The 27,183-nt window shown below is 42.2% G+C and overlaps 1 protein-coding gene across 1 annotated transcript; it reads right to left on the bottom strand.

Moving 5' to 3' along the window:
• Window positions 1-2,742: 2,742 nt before the first annotated feature.
• LOC139560656 (protein-L-isoaspartate O-methyltransferase domain-containing protein 1-like) lies at window positions 2,743-24,036 on the bottom strand. The gene is made up of 7 exons (XM_071377636.1): window positions 23,885-24,036; window positions 6,428-6,751; window positions 6,106-6,272; window positions 5,777-5,879; window positions 5,332-5,503; window positions 4,260-4,383; window positions 2,743-3,474 (listed from the first exon to the last, which is right to left on the bottom strand). The coding sequence occupies exons 2-7, from the start codon at window positions 6,565-6,567 to the stop codon at window positions 3,086-3,088; spliced, it is 1,095 nt and encodes a 364-aa protein (XP_071233737.1). The 5' UTR covers window positions 6,568-6,751; window positions 23,885-24,036; the 3' UTR covers window positions 2,743-3,085.
• Window positions 24,037-27,183: the final 3,147 nt, after the last annotated feature.

Genomic DNA, 27,183 nt, shown 5'->3' on the forward strand with positions numbered 1-27,183 from the left:
GGCTATTTATTTTTTATTTTTTATAAATAAAACATTTTATAACATGTGGCCGACTTATGAATAACATTTTGATCCTAACTTGAGCTAATAGACACATTGTTTGACAGTAAAGCCAAAGATGTAAAGCCACATACTTGTGAATAATTTATTTTATGACCACAATTTACTATTTTTTGGGTTACAGTCAGTGCTGGGCTAGTGCCGGGTTAAGGCTATTGCTATGCTACTTCTGTAGACAGAAATTAGACAAAGATTAAACCACGACTCACTGAGTCCTTGGCAAAGAGGAAGAATTGAAACTGAAATACTTGGGTGAGAAAAGCATGGCGCTACAATAAGTAGCTGTGGGACTCTATGACAGTGGGAAGGCATTAATGATTTAAACAGAGGCAAAATATGAAGTCTGTGACCTTTATTTTGTGTATGTACAGAGGGAACAACTGACACCATTTCAACAATGAACTGCCATCACACTGAGATATCAACAAGAGCCTGATAAGAAAAAAAACAGAACAATAGTTCTGCCTTTCTACAAATTAATTGAAGGCAAGACCATAACATAGGCTTGGAATTGGGTCTTTACTGTGGGGACCATTTGGGGAACCAAACAATTCTATCCAGTATTACTGTACATATGATAACGCATCACCTCTGGTACATGGGGTAATATGACTCCTGAATTATGTCCACCATAACTTTGCCGTTGTACCAATTGTAAATAATGATTTCAACAGTTTCATGTGTACATAATTTAGCATCTCTGCATTTTTCAGAGATTTGATTATTCAAAATGACTGTAAAAATGTGTTGTTTTTGCCAATTAGAGCCATACGGTTCTGCTGCTTCTTTTTTGTAGTTAAAGTAATTTATGTATTATTGCTTACAATTCAAACGTTTTCCTGGCAATGCGAACACTGCTCAGGTCATGATGGAAAAAGGTCTACAGGATCTTCACAATATACAATAACCAATATATAGAAATCAACTAACCCCATGTTAAACCCAAATAGTATACACTACACCAGAACAAGATGGAAGGCTTTGAGCACATGCCTGTTTAGCCATAGAACTAACACAAGTGGAGTATGGATCTACATACAAGAAGACTTCACAGTGCCTTGTGACAGCAAGAGGGCGCTACAACAACAAATCAAACCTAATCCAAATGATTTTATAACCAAACGTATCATAACCAGCTACTGTACTGTTGTCATGTTCATACAAAATGTAACCTCAATAATATATCAACAACTATCATTTCAGCTATTAAAATGTAACAATTCTTTCAAAGCAAGATCAATCAGGAATTTCCAAGTATGTGACGCAACTGTCAAATATGAACACAAACGTGACATCTACCAATGGGTATTGAGCATGCTATTCTTTTTCAAGCATTTCTGGAATGTACTGTAGAAGCACCCCATCATTCTTAGACTTCACTGTGGTCAGAATGTCCCCTTTCACTTTGCCATAAAACAAGAATCACTTGAGAAGGAGCGGATGTGATGGCATTTTAAAAGCCATCTCTTAAACTGGGAGTCTCACAATAAAATGATAATTGATACACGTACAGCTACCTGACTCAAATACCATGCGTCTTGTCATTTGCTCCCGTCCACAGTAAAAACACATACATCAACCCAAGGATGACAACTCTCTTTTCATGATTTAGGACAACAGAATAAGGTGCTTGCTATGTTGAATACACCAACAGTACAGAGAAAGGATTCCAAAAATCTCCCATCATTGTGATTTTGCGCTGCTGCAAATAGAAAATACAGTACAAAACAACGTACTGTGAGTTTTTGTGCCATGACCCGCCTCGGGTCATTCTTTGTGGTTTAAAAACACACCACCTCTTTTCATATACAAAGTAATAGTATATCTTTGATCATGTAGGACATCACCTCCAAATGATCATGAGTGGATGTCTTGTGGGCCAAAGATGACAAACATGACCTTTAAGAGAATCCATACCACTTATCACTACACAATATTATTATTATATGACTCAAATACCCCTGTGAGTCCATAGCGGGTTTTCTTGTTTGTTCTGAAGTACTGTAAGTGTTAAGGTCCTCATGATAAAGAACTAGAGATGCTGTGCCGGGGGAAAAATAGATTCTCGGATCAAGACATTTATGAGAAGGCCATTTTCATTCACCATTAGAAAAATGTTCATTAATTAGATTCCCCAGTAGCCTAACCACTGGCATGATGATTATAAACCCTTCTGCAAGTCAGCAAAAAAGATGGGAAAAGAAGTCTGCTAGACAAATCACTCAAGGCCATAAAAATGTATCACCAAATTAAAATGCCTATTCATATAAAAGCTTAATGTATGTTACTTAAGAGCTAAGTGAGATAAAATATGAGGATATAACCATTCTGATAACACTCCTGATAGATTAACGAACTCCCTCTAGCTGAAATTACAAAGCAATCTAGTCCGAGTCCCACTGATCTCTCATCGTCACGCAGCATTATAAATCACTCTACTCAAACATAACAGTGTGAGGAAAGAACAATGAAAGAACTGCCCCTTCAAAGATTCACGAGAAAAATGTTTCATAAAATGTTCCATAATAGTCTTTGATTCAAATAATATGAGGTGTACATGCATTTGTCTCTGGTTCTTCCATTCAGCAATTGTACATCTTTATTCCGTAATAAGTTCTTTAAAGCTTCTAGAAAAAGTTGCAGTAAAATTATGGATCTTTTCATTATTATATTCTTAACAAATATAGTTAGCATTTTTTTTATTTTATACAATTTCATTTAGTGACAATTTGCTGGAATATTAACATCTACATACTCAAAATATCTTTGAAAATGATTTTCCATTCAGTAGGCTTTTAAATAAAGCTTTGATATACAAATCCAAAACAATAGACAACATTAAAAAAAAAAAGATCATAGTATCCAAGACAACCAGGAAGTCTCTCAGTCTCCATTCCAGGTTCACCTTTAAGAGAAATTAAAAATAATGCTACATCTTTCTGCACTGAAAAAAGAAGACAGGAAAGTGAGGATGCAAGCAGGCATTGCATCCATTAGAACGGATGCCAGCAGGTTGAGCCATCAGTCATTTTTCTCGGTAGTGTAACAGATAGGCCTTCAGCGATTCAGGCAGAGGTAAAGTCATGATTTTATCTCGCAGTAGATTTACTGCCTTCAGTATCTCAATGCTGCCAATGTCTCTCTCCCCCTCCTTCTCCTGCGTCTCCTGCTCCTCCTTGTGCTGCTCCTCCTCGATCCGTTCGTCCTCCTCGCTCTCCACGGCTTGGGGGATCAGCTGGTTGCCCACAAAGACGTAAGTGTTAATACGTCGCCGCCGGCAACGCCTGCGCTTGCGTTTCTGGGGCGCCCTCTTCACCAGGCCGTTGTCAGGGCTCTCCTCGTTGGTCAGATCTCGGAGTGTGCGGCGGATGTAGATGCGAGACAGGTCCTGAAGGCTCCTGACAGACACCGGGGCTGAGGAGGAGAGAGACAAAGATGGAAGGTCAATTCACATTCTCTATTAAGATTCAGCACACAAGAGCTCCAAATATTGTCCGGTCATTTGGGGACAATACTTATTTAACCTTTATTTCGACAGGGAATCATGGTGAGACCAAAGTCTCGTTCTCAAGAGCCTTGCATTCACAACAATAAATACCAAAAAACAAATATAAACATCAATAATACACATCAATATACAAACTTCATCTTCATTTATAGAAAAATAAAATGCTTGAAATATTTTGTATTATGTATCCACCCTGCAGGGCAGCAAGGCCTCTACAGTCAAAGCAAAGTTATTATTAATATTTATTTATTTATTGAAACGTCCATCTTTTAACTTTAAATAAATCCTTTGACTTAAAAAGTGTGGCTTACTTTACACTTCAAAAGATAGATAGAAAAACTAAACAAAAGGGGGAATTGTGCTAATGTGGCTTTTTACAGAGAACAGAACAGAAAATAACAGGTTCATATTCACTAATGCACACCGTAGCAAAATGTGGCAAAGGGAAAATGAAAACAAGTATTTTTCAGGGGACGAATAACAGGTACTCTGTCCCTGTTTCAGTTCTCTTCCTTTTGATGCCTAGTGAATAAGACCCAGGGGATAGAGTAGAGAACGGGGGATAGAGTAGAGAACGGGGGATAGAGTAGAGAACGGGGGATAGAGTAGAGAACGGGGGATAGAGTAGAGAACGGGGGATAGAGTAGAGAACGGGGGATAGAGTAGAGAACGGGGGATAGAGAGGACTCACGCAGTTCTACTGTATCCGGCTTGCTTCCCTCAGCTCTGTTCTGCTGGACCAGAGGAGCGAACGACACAGCCAGGATATTCTTACTCTCCCAGGAACACTGACCAGTCCTGGTGATCTGGGTCAGCTGCAACAAGAGACAAAAGAGTGACAGTTACTGTATAGCGACCACGATAACAACAGCATCAGGCCATTGAGACAACGGAGAACATATACCAACCATGTTAACACCACCAAATCCACTAGACACATACCAACCACAACACCACCACCATTCCACTAGCTAATGGAGAATATATACCAGCCATGATAACAACACAGTCAATAACCATGACAACAGAGCGACAACATCACGTGTATTATATGCATTTTTAGTTCCACACCAGAAAGGGACATTGGTGCTTTCAAATCAAATATCTACTTGACAAAAAGCTGGTTTTGGCCGTGATGTAGAGGCGTTGATCCAGAGGAACTGTGGTGTACCTAAGCTTCTTAAGCTGCCACAGCCCTTTGGCCTCAATTTCTCCTCATCAAAACCTTGTATCTCCTTATTGCGCAACCAAACCAACCTGGCAACGTAGGAGTCTCAACCGTTTTCAGAAAAACAACATAAGCAGCTAGACTTTCCATTTCACAGGATGAAGGACTGTGTGGGCTTCTGCAAGCCCTTAAAAACATGTTTTGGGTTCCCTTCCCTGCTTGAGTGCCACACAATGTCATTCTTTTTCAAGTGTTGTTGCTATTTACCAATTTCTCGGAGGACAAAAATAGAGAAGACTGATGGTGTAAGTCCTCGTTCAGGGGCTTCTGATGCACAATAACAACGGCTGGGAATCATAACATCATTGGTCATTGCAGGCCACGGCTATTTCACGTCATCTGCATCCGAAATGGCACTCTAGTCCCAAATAGTGCACTTCTTTTGAACAGGGCTCTGGTCAAAAATAGTACACTACAGTGAATAAGTTGCCATTTCGGATGCAGCCTCTGTGATTCCCGATGGTCACGGCATCATCGTGAATAACGATGATGTTTATGTTTTCTGCAATATTCAGAGGCGTTCTCTACCGCTTACCTGATCTTCTATAGGCATCACTAGAATACCCCCCACTTTGAGCAGGATTTTCATGTAATTTTCATGATCCTTCTGCACCCCCGCACCACAGTAGATACGGTCGTATTGGTGGCTGTCTGACGAGATCTCCAGACAGTTGCCCACCATGAAGATGGGTTCACAGAACTCAAACCTGACAAAAACAAAATAAAAAGTAATACAAGTAAGCCAATTCGTTTTTCTATCAGTCTGAGAAGAAACGTAAAAATAAACAAACAGATTTGAACACATTCAAATGTATTCCATTTGCAAGACACAATCTTAAGGCGGCAATTTCCATGTCTGGGAGTTGGCAGGCACATAAATACTAACTGAACTGCAGCTAGTTATTTGACTAGAGTTTCACTGCATGCACCATTACACCCTACATAACATTTGTAACACTTTGATTAAGCATCCAACTCACTTATCAAAGCTGTCACTATTCTTGATGAAGTCATCCAGTTTCTCCTTGGCGTAATCCACCACATCCCTGTGGAGCTCAACTCCATGGTTCACTCCAAATGGACCTGCAAATGTTTTTTTTAACATTTCATTATCAGTGATTACACATCATTTATGAAAGAAGATGCGAGTCTGTGTTTGACTTCATATGCTGTCCATGTGTGTTATTTAAGCATAGGTTAACTCATTAGGGCTAGAGCATCAATGTATATCATCACTACATAATAATCAAATCAAGATTTCCCTGAAAGCATAGGTTAAATTGAAGAAAAAAAACAGCAGCATCATTACCTATGATGAGTCCCACCATGGTGCTGAGGTACCCAGTCCCACTGCCCAGGTTGAGGAAGGACAGTCCCTGCTGCAGCTTCAGCGCCTCCATCACCTCAGAGTAGATACAGGGGGCAGACAGGTGAATGTTGCCATGCTTCCAAGCCAGGTCCTTGTAGGCATTGTCCCTGCAGTATTGATAAAGTGTTAGCTTCAGGAACATCTTTACTAAGGGGCAAATCGTAACTTCCACTTAGTCTTCAATGTACATCAATGCAAGTTAGGATTCTCCCCCAAGACAAAACTGAATATGCTGTGCAGAGCATTATGGGTACTGTAGTACCTGTAGCCAACCAGGTAGTAGTCCCCGCGGTCGATGGCCCTGAAGGCCTGCTCAACGTGGTCCGTACGGATGTACTGCGCCTCCTTCAGGTTGTCAATCAGATCATCGTTGTCCTCCCCGGCACTCACCGCACCCCCCATGGCGAGAAAGAAACAGTAGAACAAAAAGCGGGTGCAAAACTCTTCTTTCCAAAAGTGGAGCGCTGTGTTGTTGTCTTAATGTGGCATGGAAAGATGAAGAGGACACCTGAGGGACTGAGTGGTTGTGTTCTTCTTCTTCCCTCGGGGCCACTTCACACCATTGTCATATCAAGACAGGCTAACTCTAGGGAATTGAGAGAGAGGGAGACAATGTTGAGAGATGTAAGATTAGAAGTATAGCAGGGCACGTCAGTCTGTGGATAGACCCAGAAGGAATTATCCATGTAGTTACAGATGGAGACTACGTAGAGAAATGCATAGGCATCCTATTCAACTGGTCAATACCCGGAAGAAACAATCCACACACTTACTTCCTTTTTAAATGCACTTTTGGGACAGAACCATATGTGCATAGAGATTTATCCAAGCAATATCAAAGCTCTTTTGCTAAATGTTGATGTGGAGTGGTCCCTTTTACTATTGAGACTGGTCGATACACAAACATTCCTCTAGATAAATGTGTCTGTACTTTCTGTGACAATGCATCCATTTTAACTTTAGAAGTGGAGGGAGAGAGAGAGAGACACAGCTGCATGTGAGCTCTCACATTTTTCAATATGTTTTTTACAAAAAGATAGATTTGGAGTTAGATAAACTTGGATTTTTCAGCAGGGATATATACAGGATGCTACCCTCCACAGCATAACCTTCACTCCAGGTCAAACCTACAACTTAATTTTGGACAAAATTACCTGGAAGGATTAATACACCATCCAACCTGGAACTGAGACAGACCGGACAGACCAAATACAACTTAAATGTGGAAGCCTTTGAGCCCAACAAATGGCAGGCTACCCCACCCAAATCCGGAGGCCTTGAAACCCCCTCCTGCTGTTCAGAGATCTACTGAAATAAAAGCTTCTCCCAAGTGGGTGTGACACCTACTCCCATTGCCTGCTGCACTGCTGCTTGGATTCCACCTGGCGATCTGTTCACCGTCTGCCCTGCTTGTCTCCCCCTGTCTGGTACAGGTACCCCCACCACACTCCCTCCTCTCTCCCAAGCACACAGGCACTGTTGGGGCGAGTGACTCTGAACTTACAATTGCTAGCCCCAAGTCGTTATATTTTTTTTCTTGTGCATTTTGCCTCATGATTCCTGCATGCTTTGTTGACTATGACCTTTCTTGTTTACCCAACCCGTGGGACAGACTGTTTGTTCCCACACTCGGGATTCTGATTCTCTATTGGTTACACTGACTTTTGGCCTCCCATCCTATTCTAACCACCTCTCGCCGGCATGTTACCGGATGAAATTGCTGTATAATAATATGATCTTGTTGCCATCTAATGCACATTCAAATGTTATAAATCAACACAGCAGAGCTCTCCCTGTCCTCTGCCGTGCCTTGATTGTATTACTGTTGATATCTGGAAATGTGCATGTACACCCTGGCCCATCTACTGCTGCTAGCCCCAATTCTGACTTGTGCTCCGATATCGGTTTCACGGATTTCTGCTCTCGTAAAAGCCTGGGTTTTCTGCACGTTAACACGAGAAGCTTATTATCTAAAATGGATCAATTGAACGTGTGGGTTCACAGCTCCAATCCAGATTAGTTGGTCATTATTGAGACATGGTTAAGAAAGAGTGTTTTGAATACTGATGTTAACCTTTCTGGTTATAACCTTTTTCGGCAAGACAGATCTTCCAAAGGTGGGAAGGTGGCAATCTTTTCCAAGGATCACCTTCAGTGCTCGGTTGTCTCCACCAAGTCTGTCCCCAAACAATTTGATTTGCTGGTTTTAAGAATTAAACTTTCAAATAGCTCTTTGTTGACTGTTGCTGGGTGTTATTGTCCTCCATCAGCACCGGCCTGTACCCTACCTGCCCTAAGCTCTCTCCTGGCCCCTTACACTAAGTCTGAATTTGTCCTGCTAGGTGACCTAAACTGGGACATGCTTAAACCAACTGCTTAAACCAACCTAAAGCAATGTGACTCCCTAAATCTTTCTCAGATTATTACCAATCCCACAAGGTATGACTCCAAATACCCAGAAAAGGCTACTCCTCCTCGATGTTATCCTCACAAATAATCCTGGTAGGAATCAGTCTGGTGTTTTCTGTAATGATCTTAGTGATCACTTTTTTCCATCCTGTGTTTGTAATGGCTGCTCAGTGAAACAACCTGTCCTGATTTGTCATAGACACTTGCTAAAAAACTTTAATGAGCAAGCCTTCCTTCATGACCTGGCCTCTGAATTGGTATAGAATCAGCTTGATCCCCCTCTGTCAAAGACACTTGGACCTTTTTTTTTTTTTTTCAGTGATATTGTTAACAAACACGCCCCCATAAATAAAATGAGAATTTTAAAAAGCAGGTTAAGCACCTGGTTCGACTGTGATCTTGCAGAGTTACTCCACCTCAATAATTGCATTTGGCGAAAGGCTCGGCACACGCATACTCAGGCTGATTAGCTCTCGTTCGGTCAAATGAGAAACAAGTACTCTGGCTATCTGGAAGGCCAAAGTTAGTTACTTTAAGGAGCAGTTCTCTCTCTGTGGGTCTAACCCCAAGAAGTTCTGGAAAATGGTTAAAGACCTGGAGAAAACCCTCCTCCTCACAGCTGCCCATGTCCCTTAAAGTTGATGTGGTTGTTACTGACAAGAAGCACATGGCTGAGATTTTTAAATCACCACTTCATTAAGTCAGGATTCCTATTGACTCAGCCATGCCTCCTTGCCCGTCCAACATTTCCTCATCTCCCACCCCTTCTAATGCCACTAGCCCCGATGCTCCTCCCTCTTTTTCCTCTGCCCCGCTACAAAGTTTCTCCCTGCAGGCAGACACTGAGTCCGAGGCGCTAAAGGAGCTCCTTAAACTTGACCCCCCAAAAACATCTAGGTCAGATGGTTTAGACCCTTTCTTCTTTAAGGTGCTGCCCCTATAAATCGCCAAGCCTGTCTCTCCGGGGAGGTTCCCATTGTTTGGAAGGCAGCCACGGTTTGTCCTTTATTTAAAAAGGGAGAGATCAAGCTGATCCTAACTATTAAAAGGCCTATTTCTATTTAGCCTTTTTTATCAAAAGTGTTGGAAAAACGTGTCAATAATCAACTGACTGGCTTTCTTGACGTCTATAGTATTCTCTCTGGTACGCAATCTGGTCTCCGCTCAGGTTATGGATGTGTCACTGCAACCTTAAAAAGGTCCTTAATGATGTCACCATTGCCCTTGATTCTAAGCAATGTTGTGCTGCTATTTTTATTGACTTGGCCAAAGCTTTTGATACGGTAGACCATTCCATTCTTGTGGGCCGGATAAGGAGTATTGGTGTCGGAGGGGTCTTTGGCCTGGTTTGCTAACTACCTCTCTCAAAGAGTGCAGTGTATAAAGTCAGAACATCTGCTGTCTCAGCCACTGCCTGTCACCAAGGGTGCACCCCAAGGCTCGAACGTACGCACCACGCTCCTCTCAATTTACATCAACAACATAGCACAGGCAGTAGGAAGCTCTCTCATCCATTTATATGCAGAGGATACAGTCTTATACTCAGCTGGCCCCTCCCCGTATTTTGTGTTAAACGCTCTACAATAAAGCTTTCTTAGGGTGTCCAACAAGATTTCTCTACCCTTAACCTTGTTCTGAACACCTCCAAAACAAAGGTCATGTGGTTTGGTAAGAAGAATGCCCCTCTCCCCACAGGTGTGATTACTACCTCTGAGGGTTTAGAGCTTGAGGTAGTCACCTCATACAAGTACTTGAGAGTATGGCTAGACGGTACACTGTCCTCACAGCACATATCAAAGCCGCAGGCTACAGTTAAATCTAGAATTGGTTTCCTCTAACGTAATCGGTCCTCTTTCACCCCAGCAACCAAAATAACCCTGATTCACATGACCATCCTACCCATGCCAGATTACGGAGACGTAATTTATAGATCAGCAGGTAAGGGTGCTCTCGAGCGGCTAGATGTTCTTTACCATTCGGCCATCAGATTTGCCACCAATGCTCCTTATACGACACATCAATGCACTCTATACACCTCTGTAAACTGGTCATCTCTGTATACCTGTCGCAAGACCCACTGGTTGACGCTTATTTATAAAACCCTCTTAGGCCTCACTCCCCCCTATCTGAGATATCTACTGCAGCCCTCATCCTTCACATACAACACCCGTTCTGCCAGTGACATTATGTTAAAGGTCCCCAAAGCACACACATCCCTGGGTCGCTTGTCTTTTCAGTTTGCTGCTGCTAGCGACTGGAACGAGCTGCAACAAAACACTCAAACTGGACAGTTTAATCTCAATCTCTTCATTCAAAGACTCAATCATGGAACACTCTTACTGACAGTTGTGGCTGCTTTACGTGATGTATTGTTGTCACTACCTTCTTGTGCGGTTGTCTGTGCCCAATAATGTTTGTACCTTGATTTGTGCTGCTGCCATGTGTTGTCGTCTTAGGTCTCTCTTTATGTAGTGTTGTCTCTCTTGTCATGTGTGTTTTGTCCTATATTTTTATTAAAATGTATTTTTAACCCAACCCCCGTCCCCACAGGAGGACTTTCGCCTTTTGATAGGCCATCATTGTAAATAAGAATTAACTGACTTGCCTAGTAAAATAAAATGATAAATAAAATGAATTAGAAGCCCATGCCTTGCTTTACTAGCTTATACAATGACATTAGGGAAAATATTTTTCATCAGCTGTCCAGCCAAAACAATAATTTTAACAGTCTAGATTAAAATAAAGTGCGGCATATCATCAGGTAACAATACCCTTTCTTTTTTAAAGTGCCTAAATATCTTTTCATCTACTGTACTTTGCTTATACATACTGTACTTTGTTTATGCATACATGTGCATTGATGTGTGTATTATAGATGATGCCAAAGGAAATACAGTACCATGTTTGACAGATTTTTTTGTGTGTTTCAAAACTCTATTTGAGTGGTCCACAATGTGTGTGTTAACTGTATTTTGTATTGTCAATTATTGTGGAGTGACACTTAAATACGTTTTTCGAACTCTACTACAATTCAGATATCGTCAGTTACGTCCCTTTGGTGCTCAGTCCTTGATATCTAGTGAACTACCTCGTAAGCATATTAAACGTTAGAGGCAAAATGTATCCAAATTCCTCAAGAGTTCATGCATGTTAACCACAATGAGATATTCATTCATAATACCGGAAAAGTTAAGTATAGTATTTTATGATGAAGCATGAAAATCACTGCAGGACAGGTAGCAACTAATAATTGAAGATATAATGCCCATTTCTGAGAGATGCAGCAGAGGAAGAAGACATGTCTTGAATTCTCTATCTGCTTTCTCAGCATCTCCACCTGACATATCCCGAGTCAGCTAATAAAGATTACATTCGGAGGTGACATTGTAGAAGTAGCAGCTGGCAGGCTAGGCCTTGTGGGGAGGTCATTTTCCATTGGCTGTTCGTTCACACACTGGCAAAATAAATAATTGCTTAATTCTCACCAACGTGTGCTAGTACCGTACGGTGTTACAGAAGCAGATTTTTGTCCTTGCTCTTTAAACCCTCCCTGAAATGCATAGCCATGCAGGGTGCACCACAAAGAGTAAGAGTGGCGCTGCGCTACGCCACCTTGTGGACTGGCTGCGGCACTAAGTAAAAATCCAGCAGGGCACAAAGTTGTGGACTGTAACAGGTAGAATAAGTTAATAGTCAGCTCTATTAAAATACATTTTTATCGGCAAAACTCTAACATTTGCCTACATAACATGACCCAGATTTAATGACAAATCATGATAATTTGACATGGTTAAACAGAATGTGTGCCTGAGTTGACCTAATGGGCTTATAGTGAAGTCAAGAGAGCCAGTGGCATCATTAGGCCTGGGTTTCAGCCCCAGATGTTTTTTAATTCAGCCTTGAACCTTTAGATATATAGATATATCATACATATGATAGAGATATCTCTAAGTATGTGGACATCACTTCAAATGAGTGGATTTGGCTATTTCAGCCACACCGGTTGCTGACAGGTGTATAAAATAAAGCACACAGCCATGCAAATCTCCATAGACAAACATTGGCAGTAGAATGGCCTTACTGAAGAGCTCAGTGGCTTTCAACATGGGACCGTTACAGGATGCCACCTTTCCAACAAGTCAGTTTGTCAAATTTCCTCCCTGCTAGTGTAGGGCTGGGCGATATGGCCAAAATATCATATCATGGTATTTTTCAAATTTGGTCTTAAGTTTTGATTAATAAAAGTTCTACATTTGCTTTATGAGTAGTGCGTGACCCTAGGGTGGCAACACATACATTCTAAACTATTTCAATGGGTCTTTCTCCATTCTGATTGTTTTATACTGTTCAATTCAACCTAAAATAATTTCCTGCATTTCCATCAATTTCTGCATTTCCTGCACTCATTTCAGATCATTTCCACACTGCCACGATATGGGCAAAAATACTAGGACATATTATTTTTAACCAAATGTTGCAATTGCGATTTAGATCAAAACACTTGGGTGAACTTTTGGAATCATGGAAATAGAATGTTTATTCCGATTCTATACTTAGAATGTAAATAATAGTGGGCACTTTGAATAGTGTTGAACAACGAATGACGAGTTATTGTGACAGGGTAAGAACCAAAGTGATGTTCAGTGTTTCCTATGGGACCCTATAATCTTTGGCTACATTAACTAGCCAGCTAACTAGTGATTAGCATTAGTGGCTAACACGATTTAGCTTAACTTGCTAAGAAAATACAAACTAGCTGTTTGCAGATGTAAGAAACACAAACTAATATTGTAATTATAGAACGCTAGAACAGATTTATATTAAGATCAAAGTGGAAACAACATCGTTGTCATCAACATTGCTGCATGTGCTGCATTGACCATGCAGACTGAACGGAAGTGTCTCGTGGTCAAGCAACAACAAATGCGCTCCTTGAGAGACAGGGGGTGGGACTAGGTCTGTGTGGAAAGCAGCATGGAGAGAGAGAGCGGAGAGGGATGAGTCAAGTAGCGGAGTAAACTATAAAAATGGACGTTACACACGGCGAATAACATTTAACAAATCAAACATTAAAATACCGTTATAGAAGGTAAAGTAAAAACCCAAACCGGTCCGTGCATAAATACCGGTATATAGTAAAATACGGTATACCGCCCAGCCCTATGCTAGAGCTGCCTTGGTCAACTGTAAGCGTTGTTATTGTGAAGTGGAAACATCTAGGAGCAACAATGGCTCAGCCACGAAGTGGTAGGCCACACTAGAACACAGAACGGGACCACCGAGTGCTGAAGTGCGTAGCGTGTAAAATCGTCTGTCCTCGGTTCCAACACTCAATACAGAGTTCCAAACTGCCTCTGGAAGCAACGTCAGCACAAGAACTGTTCATCTGGAGCTTCATGAAATGGGTGTCCATGGCCGAGCAGTCGCACACAAGCGTAACATGCTGACTAGACCGGGCGAGCATGTGGACTTTGTTCACCCACACCAGACGCGATCAGGACACGCAGGTTGAAATATCAAAACGAACTCTGAACCAGCCATATATTTTTATTTTATTTAACTAGGCAAGTCAGTTAAGAACAAATTCTTATTTACAATGACGGCCTAGGAACAGTGGGTTAACTGCCTTGTTTAGGGGACAGGTCAAAAAGCATTAAACATTTATGGCAATTTAGCTAGCTAACTAGCTTGCCGTTGCTAGCTAATTTGTCCTGGAGATATAAACATTGGGTTGTTATTTCACCTGAAATGCACAAGGTCCTCTACTCCGACAATTAATCCACAGATAGGAGGGTAAATGTTTGTTTTCTAGTAATCTCTCATCCTTCAGGCTTATTCTTCTTTGGACTTTATATGGCAGTTGGCAACAACTTTAAAAGGTGTATTACCACAACCGACTGGAGTGTGGACCTCAGTTCATCTTTCAAATCACCCACGTGAGTATATGCTCCTAAAAACCAATGAAGAGAAGGGAGAAGCAGGCCTTGCAGAACCAAGATCTATTTTAGCGCCTGGCTACTCAGATGCTTGTTGACACGTGCGAGCAGTGTGGGTGCAATGATTTAATAACATGTATGTGTAAAAAAAAAAAAATGCAACACACGAAAGTGGTGTGGTCAGCATGTAAGATCACCATGTGCAATACCAAGCTTCAGCTGGAGAGTTGTAAAGCCATTGTACTCCAGAGCAGTGGAAACGCGTTCTCTGGAGTGATGAATCACGCTTCACCTGCTGGTAGTCTGACAGACGAATCTGGGTTTGGCGGATGCCAGGAGAACACTACCTGCCCCATTGCATAGTGCCAACTGTAAAGTTTGGTGGAGAAGGAATACTGGTCTGGGGCTGTTTTTCATGGTTCGGGCTAGGCCCCTTAGTTCCAGTGAAGGGAAATCTTAATGCTACAGCATACAATTACATTCTAGACGATTTTATGCTTCCAACTTTGTGACAAGAGCTTGGAGAAGGCCTTTTCCTGTTTCAGCATGACAATGTCCCTGTGAGCAAAGCAAGGTCCATACAGAAATGGTTTGGTGAGATTGGTGTGGAAGAACTTGACTGGCCTGCACAGAGCCCTGACCTCAACCCCATCGAATACCTTTGGGATAAATTGGAATGCCAAACGGCTAGCCAGACCTAATCACCCAACATCAGTGCCCAACCTCACTAATGCTCTTGTGGCTGAATGGAAGCAAGTCCCCCAAGCAACATTCCAACATCTAGTGGAAAGCCTTCCCAGAAGAGTGCAGGCTGTTATAGCAGCAAAGGGGGACCAACTCCATATGAATGCCCATGATTTTGGAATGAGATGTTCTATGAGCAGGTGTCCACATGCACTACATGACCAAAAGTATCTTCTGACAGTGCCACTGTGCCCCCCTGTGGACTGAAGCTGAACTTTACCATACACACACACACAATATTTAACCCAGTTTAAAATTAGCTATGTTGAGGTGGTAGAACTGACAAAATTAAATGAATCATAACCTATTCCATTCTACAGGTAAACATGCTTGGCTCATGTCTGATATTTTTTTGACATAGGCTATGTAACTACTTGAGTGTTTATTTTTATTACTCTTTATTCACTTACATGTTCTATTGTTTTGCATTGTTGAGAGGTTAACCTGCAAGTAAACATTTCACTGCACTATATACTCCATGTATATATAACAAATACACGTTGAACTTAGAAGGGAAGGGGGAGGGCAGCCAGAAAGAGAGGGGGGAAGATGGCCAGCTTTGTGGTTAGATTGTAGGAGAACAAAACATTGAAAATGCATAGTCCCTAAGAGGGGCAATCAGCAGGTGCTACGTCCATTTTTGGACTTATAAATTAATGATATGTACCCATTGATTCTTGAAGAATAGAACTCCTCATGAGCTTAGATGAACACTGTTGCACCCCATCAGAACCTAAAATATAAGCTTGTTTTACCACAATGTTTGTAAACAAAGTAAATGTAAACAAACACTATATAGCATTTAAAAACACGCTTAAAACTCTAATTTTTATAGTATGGTTGGTCAGTCCTTGCATCCATAGCTGTCTATAATTTGAAAGAGGTAACATTTCTCCAGCCCCATCCCTCAGCTTTTTACAGAAACAGGGTCAGGGAGTACGTTTTGTTATTGTTTCAACTGCTGATTGCCACTGTGTCCTCAAAATGTTACGTAATCTAAAAATCTCACATTCATTTAGTCAGTTTTACCAGCTAATCATAGAGGTCTTATAACTTATTTCATTCTACATGTAAAAAATGTGCTCATGGCTATATGAATATAAATAGACTAGGGCAGGGGTATTCAACTTCAACCCTACGAGGTCCAGAGCCTGCTGGTTTTCTGTTCTACCTGATCATTAATTAAACACACCTGGTGTCTGAGCTCTAAATCAGTCCCTGATTAGAGGAGAACAATGAAAATATGCAGCGGAACTAGACTGGGGCCCAGAGTTGAGTTTGAGAGGCCTAGGGGCTATGTAGCTTCTTGTCGGTCATGTTTGGAATTGTGTTGCGGACACTTGCATTTTTACAGTTAGAACACACAGTAAGGCTGGGCGATATATGAAGAAAATCGCATATCACGATATTTGATGTTGTATTTTGGGATAATAAAAGTTCTAAATATGCTTTATGAGTAGTTCATGACCCTAGGGTAGCAACACAAAGTATATGTGATTTCAATTGGGCTTTCTCCATTTATACTGTTAAATCTAACCCCACCCCACAAAAATATATTTAAAAAATATATACATAAAAAACTAAAATCTGCATTCATCAATTTATGCACTTTTATTAAAATTGTAACACTGTGCCACGCAGCGGGCCCCAAAAAATATAGCCTTAGTTAATTAGTGAACTGTTGGAATCATGGAAATAATGATTATTCTAATTCTAGAGTTGGAATATAGCGGGCAGCACCTTGAATACATTGTTGTTTTGACATGACAACGAAGGAATAAACCAGGGAGGAATTATTAACAGGGTAGGAACCAAAGTGTTGGTCAGTGTTTCCAGGTGACACTAATTAGATGCTACATTACTTTTTAGTTATTTATTTTTACTTAATGTAGCTAGCTAGCCAACATGTTCATACTTCGCCTATTCCTCTCTGATAAGATACCGTTGCTCAAACATGCGTATCTAGGCCTACACTAGCACTGGTACCAGGCAGAATTAGCTAGCTACGTTTGCTCTGACTCTTAGCACATTTAGCAAGCTAGCCAACTAGCGATTAGCAGCTAACACAAATTATTTTAAATCAAATTTTAATTGTCACATGCGCCAAATAAAAAACAGGTGAAATGCTTACAAGCCCTTAACCAACAACGCAGTTAAGAAAATACCAACAAAACAAAAAAAGATAAGAATAACAAACAATGAAAGAGCAGCAGTAATCAACAATTACGGGGCTATATACAGGTGGTACTGGTAGAAAGTCAATGTGCGGGGGCACCGGTGTTGAGGTAATATGTACAGGTAGGTCGAGGTAAAGTGACTATGCATAGATTACAAACAGAGAGTAGCAGCAGCGTAAAAGAGGGGGTGGGGGGGCAATGTAAATAGTCTGGGTAGCCATTTGATTAGCTGTTCAGGAGTCTTATAGCTTGGGGGTAGAGGCTGATAAGAAGCCTTTTGGACCTAGACTTGGCGCTCCATGTCCGCTTGCCGTGTGGTAGCAGAGAGAACAGTCTATGACTAGGGTGGCTGGAGTCTTTAACAATTTTTAGGGCCTTCCTCTGATACCGCCTGGTATAGAGGTCCTGGATGGCAGGAAGCTTGGCCCCAGTGATGTACCGGGCTGTACGCACTACCCTCTGTAGTGCCTTGCGGTCAGAGGACGAGCAATTGCCATACCAGGCAGTGATGCAACCAGTCAGGATGCTCTTGATGGTGCAGCTGTAGAACTTTGAGGATCTGAGGACCCATGCCAAATCTTTTCCATCTCCTGAGGTGGAATAGGCTTTGTCGTGCCCTCTACACGACTGTCTTGGTGTGTTTGGACCATGATAGTTTGTTGGTGATGTGGACGCCAAGGAACTTGAAGTTCTTAACTTGCAGCCCTGACGATGAGAATGGGGGCGTTCTTGGAAGTTCTTAACTTACAGCCCTGACGATGAGAATGGGGGCGTTCTTGGTCCTCCTATTCCTGTAGTCCACAATCATCTCCTTTGTCTTGATCACGTTGAGGGAGAGGTTGTTATCCTGGCACCACACGGCCCTATAGGCTGTCTCATCGTTGTCGGTGATCAGACATACTACTATTGTGTCGTCGACAAACTTAATGATGGTGTTGGAGTCGTTCCTGGCCATGCAGTCATGGGTGAACAGAGAGTACAGGAGGGGACAAGGCACGCACCCCTTAGGGGGCCCTGTGTTGAGGATAAGCGTGCAGATGTGTTGTTACCTCCCCTTACCACCTGGGGACGGTCCGTCAGGAAGTCTAGGATCCAGTTGCAGAGGAAGGTGTTTAGTCCCAGGGTTCTTAGCTTAGTGATGAGCTTAGAGGGCACTATGGTGTTGAACGCTGAGCTGTCGTCAATGAATAGCATTCTCATATAGGTGGGAATGACAGATGGGAAAGGGCAGTGTAGAGTGCAAAAGAGATTGCATCATCTGTGGATCTGTTGGGGCGGTATGCAAATTGGAGTGGGTCTAGGGTTTCTAGGATAATGGTTTTGATATGAGCTATGACCAGCCTTTCAAAGCACATCATGGCTACAGACGTGAGTGCTATGGGTCGGTGGTCATTTAGGCAGGTTACCTTAGTGTTCTTGGGCACAGGGACTATGGTGGTCTACTTGAAACATGTTGGTATTACACACTCAGTCAGGAACAGATTGAAAATGTCAGTGAAGACACTTGCCAGTTGGTCAGTGCATGCTCGCAGTACACGTCCTGGTAATCTGTCTGGCCATGCGGCCTTGTAAATGTTGACCTCTTTAAAGGTCTTACATCAGCTGCGGAGAGCGTGATCACACAGTTGTCCGGAACAGCTGATACGCTCATGCATGTTTCAATGTTACTTGCCTCGAAGCGAGCATAGAAGTTATTTTGCTCGTCTGGTAGGCTCGTGTCACTGGGCAGCTCTCGGCTGTGCTTCCCTTTGTAGTCAGTAATAGTTTGCAAGCCATGCCACATCCGACGAGCGTCGGATCCGGTGTAGTATGATTCGATCTTAGTCCTGTGTTGACGCTTTGCCTGTTTGATGGTTCTTCGGAGGGCATAGTGGGATTTCTCATAAGCTTCTGGGTTAGAGTCCCGCTCCTTGAAAGCGGCAGCTCTACCCTTTAGCTTAGTCCGAATGTTGCCTGTAATCCATGGCTTCTGGTTGGGGTATGTACGTACAGTCACTGTGGGGACGACGTCCTCGATGCACTTATTGATAAAGTGCACTCCTCAATGCCATCGGAAGAATCCCAGAACATATTCCAGTCTGTGCTAGCAATCGCTCATTGAGTGCGGTTTTAGTTTCAGCATCGGTCTGAGGTGGTATGTAGACTGCTACAAAAAAATACAGATAAACTCTCTAGGTAGATAGTGTGGTCTCCAATTTATCATGAGATACTCTACCTCAGGCGAGCAAAACCTTGAGACTTCCTTATAGATATAGTGCACCAGCTGTTGTTTACATATATGCATAGGCCCCTGCCCCGTGTCTTACCAGAGGCTGCTGTTCTATCCTGCCGATAGAGTGTATAACCCGCCAGCTGTATGTTCTTAATATTGTCATTCAGCCACGACTCGGTGAAACATAAGACATTACAGTTTATTTTTTTATAAATTTTATCCCCTTTTCTCCCCAATTTTCGTGGTATCCAATCGCTAGTAATTACTATCTTGTCTCATCGCTACAACTCCCGTACGGGCTCGGGAGAGACGAAGGTCGAAAGCCACGCGTCCTCCGAAGCACAACCCAACCAAGCCGCACTGCTTCTTAACACAGCGCGCCTCCAACCCGGAAGTCAGCCGCACCAATGTGTCGGAGGAAACACCGTGCACCTGGCCCCCTTGGTTAGCGCGCACTGCGCCCGGCCCGCCACAGGAGTCGCTGGAGCGCGATGAGACAAGGATATCCCTACCGGCCAAACCCTCCCTAACCCGGACGACGCAAGCCCAATTGTGCGTCGCCCCACGGACCTCCCGGTCGCGGCCGGCTGCGACAGAGCCTGGGCGCGAACCCAGAGACTCTGGTGGCGCAGCTAGCACTGCGATGCAGTGCCCTAGACCACTGCGCCACCCGGGAGGCAGACATTACAGTTTTGAATGTCCCGTTGGGAGGATATAAGTGCTTTCAGTTCGTCCCATTTATCTTCCAGCGATTGAACGTTAGCTAGCAGGACGGAAGGCAAAGGCAGATTAGCCACTCGTCACCTGATCCTCTCAAGGCACCCTGATCTTTTTCCGCAAAACCTCTGTTTCCTTCCCCAGCGAGGATCTGGCCCCAGTCGGGTGTCTGTAGTATATCTCTCCCGTCCGACTCATTGAAGAAAAACTCTTTGTCTAACCTGAGATGAGTAATCGCAGTTCTGATGTCCAGAAGCTCTTTTCGGTCATAAGAGACGGTAGCAGAAATATTATGTACAAAACAAGTTACGAACAATGCGAAAAAACAAACAAAATAGCATGGTTGCTTGGAAAATAAACTAGCAGATAATTTGCAGACTGTTCTATACATTATTAGTTTGTGTATCTTACACTTGTGAAATAATGCAGGTCACCAAAATTGTTGCATCCATCTGACCATGCAAGGTTAAAGGCAAGAAAGTACTCGCAACTGCTCTCTCCTTGAGTGACAGGGGGCTGGGCTTGGTGTGGTTAGCTGCATGCAGCAGCAGGAGGGCGAGCGAAAGATGACTCAAGTAGAAAACGGAGTGAACTATAAAAACAGTCATTATAAGAGACAGCAACAGACAGAGAATGCGATGGAGATAGTCAGAGGAGAGAGTATCACCTAAGCTGCTCTATGGATTCTAATTACTGCACAGAGAGAGAGACTCATTGGACAGGTCAGAGTCTGTTTGAAGTTGAAGGGTTTTGGGCAATACACTGTAGATGTACAGCGCATTCGGAACTTTTTCCACATTTTGTTACGTTAATGCCTTATTATAAAATGTATTAAATTGTTTTTTTCCCTCATAAATCTATACACAAGACCCCATAATGACTTGAACCCGATTAGAAATTTTAGCAAATTTATAGCACCTTTGGCAGCGATTACAGCCTCAAGTCTTCTTGGGTATGACGCTACAAGCTTGGCACACCTGTATTTGGGGAGTTTCTACCATTCTTCTCTGCAGATCCTCTCAAGCTCTGTCAGGTTGGATGGGGAGCGTCGCTGCACAGCTATTTTCAGGTCTCTCCAGAGATGTTTGATCGGGTTCAAATCCAGGCTCTGGCTGTGCCACTCAAGGACATTCCGAGACTTAGACGAAGCCACTCTTGTGTTGTCTTGGCTGTGTGCTTAAGGTCGTTGTCCTGTTGGAAGGTCATCCTTCGCCCCAGTCTGAGGTCCTTAGCGCTCTGGAGCAGGTTTTCATCAAGGATCTCTCTGCACTTTGCTCTGTTAATCTTTCCCTTGATCCTGAGTAGTCTCCCAGTCCTTTACGTGCCTTTTGGCAAACTTCAAGCAGGCTGTCATGTGCCTTTTACTGAGGAGTGGCTTCCGCCTGGCCACGCTACCACAAAGGCCAGATTGGTGTTCTGCAAAGATGGTTGTCCTTCTGGAAGTTTTTCCCATCTCCACAGAGGAACTTTGGAGCTCTGTTATCGGATTCTTGGTCACCTCCCTGATCAAGGCCCTTCTACCCCGATTGCTCAGTTTGGCCAGCTCTAGGAAGAGTCTTGGTGGTTCCAAACTTCTTCCATTTAAGAATGATGGAGGCCACGGTCTTCTTGGGGACCTTCAATGCTGCAGAATGTTTTTGGTACCCTTCCCTAGATCTGTGCCTCAACGCAATCCTGTCTCGGAGCTCTATGGACAATCCTTCGACATCATGGCTTGGTTTTTGCTCTGACATGCACTGTTCTAAAAACCTATTTTCGCTTTGTCATTATGGGGTATTGTGTATAGATTAATGAGAGCTAAAATTGATTATTTTTTAAATGTTTTATAAGAAGGCTGTAACGTAACAAATTGTGTAAAAAGTCAAGGGGTCTGAATACTTTCCGAATGCACTGTATGTGTTCCAAAGTAGAGAGTGTTCCAGAGTCTCACAGTTGCTACTGTAATTGAGTATTGGCAGTGTCTGCTTTGGGAGGAGGGAAGATCTAATCTCTCAATGTTCATCTCCAAGTGCCCTAAATTCATGTATTTAGCTGTTGAAATTAATTTTTTCCCTGGGGGAGAATGCCCCCAGACCCCCCTACTGACTTTGGGCTAAGCCCCAAATGTCTTCAAATCCTAGAACCACCCCTGGAGAGAGCATGCAGTGACATGTCATGCGCCTTTCTAAGAACAAGACAAGGACAACCGGCTGGGCAGGGTGATGAAACATGTAACCGATCCTGGGACAACCCAATAACATGCTCAGTGAAACTATCTATACACAATGCCATGCTCTATCTGGATGGGGCCAAGATGTAGGCTAGGCCGCTAGGTTGTACAGTGTTACTTAAAGTGCGGATGGGGGTAAATAAATTATGATTCACAGTTAATTCTGGGGTCATTCAGGGACAGTAGAAATTTAAATCTACTTTTATTTCCCCTGGTACTACAGAGTGATTTGTTAATGAACACTTGATAGTAGGCTGTCCACTAGCCTAATGTTAGTTTGTTCACTTAGCTCTCCAAACTAGCTATGGATTTTGCTAAAACGAATATGCCTAGCTACATCTAGAGGGGGGGGAAACATTACAATTTAGCCTCTGTAGGCAGCTAATGTAGTCTGATGATACAATGTATTAATTGGCTAGTTCTCATCCACGACTGACATAACTATTTGAAACCAATCAGCCGCTTTCTAGTACAGACACAGGGTGTACGTTTTCTAGCCAATCATCTTACGAGTGTACCATGTTAGCTATATCTGCACTGTGTGTGATGGGAAAAAAACAATAACAGGAAATGGGCAGGATATAATTTTTTATGGTTTAATAACTATCAAATTGATAACACTGAAATAATGTAGCTTCATAATGTAGCCCGCTGATTATCTAAGTTGCATCTGCTAACGACGCGTTACCCAACGTTAGGTTAAAACCTACTGTACGTGTTGTTGTGATGCGTTATTTTAATCATGCATTAAAGACACAACACATTTTAGTTACCCTAACTAACATTTCAGGTTAGTACTACTAGCTAGTGTTGTTATGTAAGCAAAGCGTGACAAAACACATTTCACACAACGTTAGGGCCATAGCTAATATCTACCAGCATTGCAGGTTAACGTTAAATAATGTGGACCAAATAGCATGTCACATCTTGAACGTTGCCAACTGTAGCTAGCTAGCTTGCTCGATGGCTGCTTTTCAGTCGAATGATCGCCATGATCAACTAACTTAGTTAACTAAAATAGCTAGCTAAGTATTGACGAAATAATAGGCAAAAATTACATTGCGATTCATGGTGAAAGGGTTGTTTAAGTCGAGTTGACAGTTAGGCATTGTTGTAAAAAAGATGTCAACAGTCTCTTGAAATTAGGTTTAGCACATTGCTAATTATGCGGGCCCAAACAAAGTCTGTGCGTCACCAACTCAGACAAAGCAATGGTAGCTAACGAGCTATAGCTGGTCAGCTACCATTAGCGAGTAACCACTTTCTAACAACATACAAAATGTCGACATTGCACTTTAGTTTGGAAAATACTCACAGCGCCGAGTCAAATGAATCAATTCAGTCCCAGGGGTGGATGCACTTCAAAGGAAAAAACCAAGGTCAGCTAGTTTAACGAGCTGTAGTTTGTGAAGTGGTGACTAGCCTGCCAGTCGGTTCTTCACTCCGAAAGAACACAGCTGAGAGGATGTAAACACATGTCACGTGCTGTTGGCAGACGTAGGCAGACAGGCGTGTGTTTTGCGCTGCCACAGAAACAGCCTAATGATTGCCTCAAGGGAAAACTTTGAACCAGGGTAAAAAATCTAATACATATCCCCCTGAGACCCTATGGCAATACATTGTTGTCCTCTCTAGTGGACATTAGTTATTGGTCTTTATCTCTGAGGACATACAAGCCGCTGTATGAAGTCCTGTTGTCCCTTTGAGAGGACATTCTGGGCTTTTCAATTATACTGAACAAAAATATAAACGCAACATGTAGTTGGTCCCATGTTTCATGAGCTGAAATTAAATATCCCAGAAAGCTTATTTCTCTCAAATTTTGTACACACATTTTTTACATCCCTGTTAGTGAACATTTCTTGTTTGCCAAGATAATCCATCCACCTGACAGGTGTGGCATATCAAGAAGGTGATTAAACAGCATGATACATACACAGGTCCACCTTGTGCTGGGGATAATATAAAGCCACTCTAAAATGTTATTTTTTTTCACACAACATAATGCCACAGATGTCTCAAGTTTTGAGGGAGCGTGCAATTAGCATGCTGACTGCAGGAATGTTCACCAGAGCTGTTGCCAGAGAATTTAATGTTAATTTCTCTACTATAAGCCAACAACTTTTAGAGAATTTGACAGTACGTCCAACCGGCCTCAAAACCGCATACCACGTGTAACCACGCCAGCCCTGGACCTCTACATCCAGCTTCTTCACCTGTCGGATGTTCTGAGACGAGCCACTCAGACAACTGATGAAACTGTGGGTTTGCACAACCTCTCTGTCTCTGTCTCTGTCTCTCTCTCTCTCTCTCTCTCTCTTTCTTTTTTTCTTTCTCGGGAAGCCAAAGTCATTCCACTACCAAAGAGTTGTAAACAGGCCTTTACTGTTTATATGTTACTATGCTTCTCTCTCTCTCTCTCTCTCTATGCATGTGTGTCCATGTATACTGATGATTCAACCTTTATTATTTCCCCATAACCCTACCATCCCCCACCTTTCTATTCTCATAGTTTCTACTGATTGTAAATAAAAAAATATACATTTTTGCTAAGAGTATTATTAGATTATTGATCGATTGACTATGACTTCTCCAATTACCCAGCAGTGCTATTTGAAGAGTTGGCTCCAAGTAAATGTTGGAATTTGCCAAAAACAAGCTATATATGGGCAATACCAAAACAAGTGATCTAATGATTCTGTCTCTTCGCAGCACAATCTGCAGAGCTGGGATGGTGGTATCCCCCATATATACATACAGTTGAAGTCAGAAGTTTACATACACCGCCAAATAGATTTAAACTCAGTTTTTCACAATTCCTGACATTTAATCCTAGTAAAAATTCCCTGTCTTAGGTCAGTTAGGATCACCACTTTATTTTAAGAATGTGAAATGTCAGAATAATAGTAGAGAGAATGATTTATTTCAGTTTTTATTTCTTTCATCACATTCCCAGTGGGTCAGAAGTTTACATACACTCAATTAGTATTTGGTAGCATTGCTTTTAAATTGCTTAACTTGGGTCAAATGTTTCGGGTAGCCTTCCACAAGCTTCCCACAATAAGTTGGGTGAATTTTGGCCCATTCCTCCTGACAGAGCTGGTGTTACTGAGTCAGGGTTGTAGGCCTCCTTGCTCGCACACACTTTTTCAGTTCTGCCCACATATTTTCCATAGGATTGAGGTCAGGGCTTTGTGATGGCCACTCCAATACCTTGACTTTGTTGTCCTTAAGCCATTTTGCCACAACTTTGGAAGTATGCTTGGGGTCATTGTCCATTTGGAAGACCCATTTACGACCAAGCTTTAACTTCCTGACTGATCTCTTGAGATGTTGCTTCAATATATCCACATAATTTTTCCTGCCTCATGATGCCATCTATTTTGTGAAGTGCACCAGTCCCTCCTGCAGCAAAGCACCCCCACAACATGATACTGCCACCCCTGTGATTCACGGTTGGGATAGTGTTCTTCGGCTTGCAAGCATCCCCCTTTTTCCTCCAAACATAACGATGGTCATTATGGCCAAACAGCTCTATTTGTGTTTCATCAGACCAGAGGACATTTCTCCAAAAAAGTACGATCTTTGTCCCCATATGCAGTTGCAAACCGTAGTCTTTCTTTTTTATGGTGGTTTTGGAGCAGTGGCTTCTTCCTTGCTGAGCGGCCTTTCAGGTTATGTCGATATAGGACTGGTTTTACTGTGGATATAGATACTTTTGTACCTGTTTTCTCCAGCATCTTCACAAGGTCCTTGCTGTTGTTCTGGGATTGATTTGCAATTTTCACACCAAAGTACATTCATCTCTAGGAGTGGTATGACGGCTGCGTGCTTCCATGGTGTTTATACTTGCGTACTATTGTTTGTACAGATGAACGTAGTACCTTCAGGCGTTTTGAAAATTGCTCCCAAAGATGAACCAGACTTGTGGAGGTCTACAATTTTTTGTCTGAAGTCTTGGCTGATCTTTATTTATTTTCCCATGATGTCAAGCAAAGAAGCACTGAGTTTGAAGGTAGGCCTTCCAATACATCCAGAGGTACACCTCCAATTGACTCAAATTATGTCAATTAGCCTATCAGAAGCTTCTGAAGCCATGACATAATTTTCTGGAATTTTCCAAGCTGTTTAAAGGCACAGTCAACTTAGTGTATGTAAACTTCTGACCCACTGGAATTGTGATACAGTGAATTATAAGTGAAATAATCTGTCTGTAAACAATTGTTGGAAAAATTACTTGTGTCATGCACAAAGTAGATGTCCTAACCAACTTGCCAAAACTATAGTTTGTCAACAAGAAATTTGTGGAGTGGTTGAAAAACGAGTTTTAATGACTCCAACCTAAGTGTATGTAAACTTCCGACTTCAACTCTATATATACAACATCCTATTGGTTGCACGAATTGTATAATCATTTAAATTGAAACGTTTTTGAATCTGGGTGTCATTTTGTGTATCAGTTCATAAACCATGTGCCATGGAATCAGTATATCGAAAATCTCCTCCCAACTATTTTGCAACCTGTATGGTGGCATTGTCCATTTTTTGGGCCTTAAATGAAACTGGTATACTTTTTTATTTATCACAATTTTCTTTAGACAATTTTGGTTTTAA

This window comes from Salvelinus alpinus, chromosome 30 (genome assembly GCF_045679555.1).
Source record: "Salvelinus alpinus chromosome 30, SLU_Salpinus.1, whole genome shotgun sequence".
NCBI classification, from domain to species: Eukaryota; Metazoa; Chordata; class Actinopteri; order Salmoniformes; family Salmonidae; genus Salvelinus; species Salvelinus alpinus.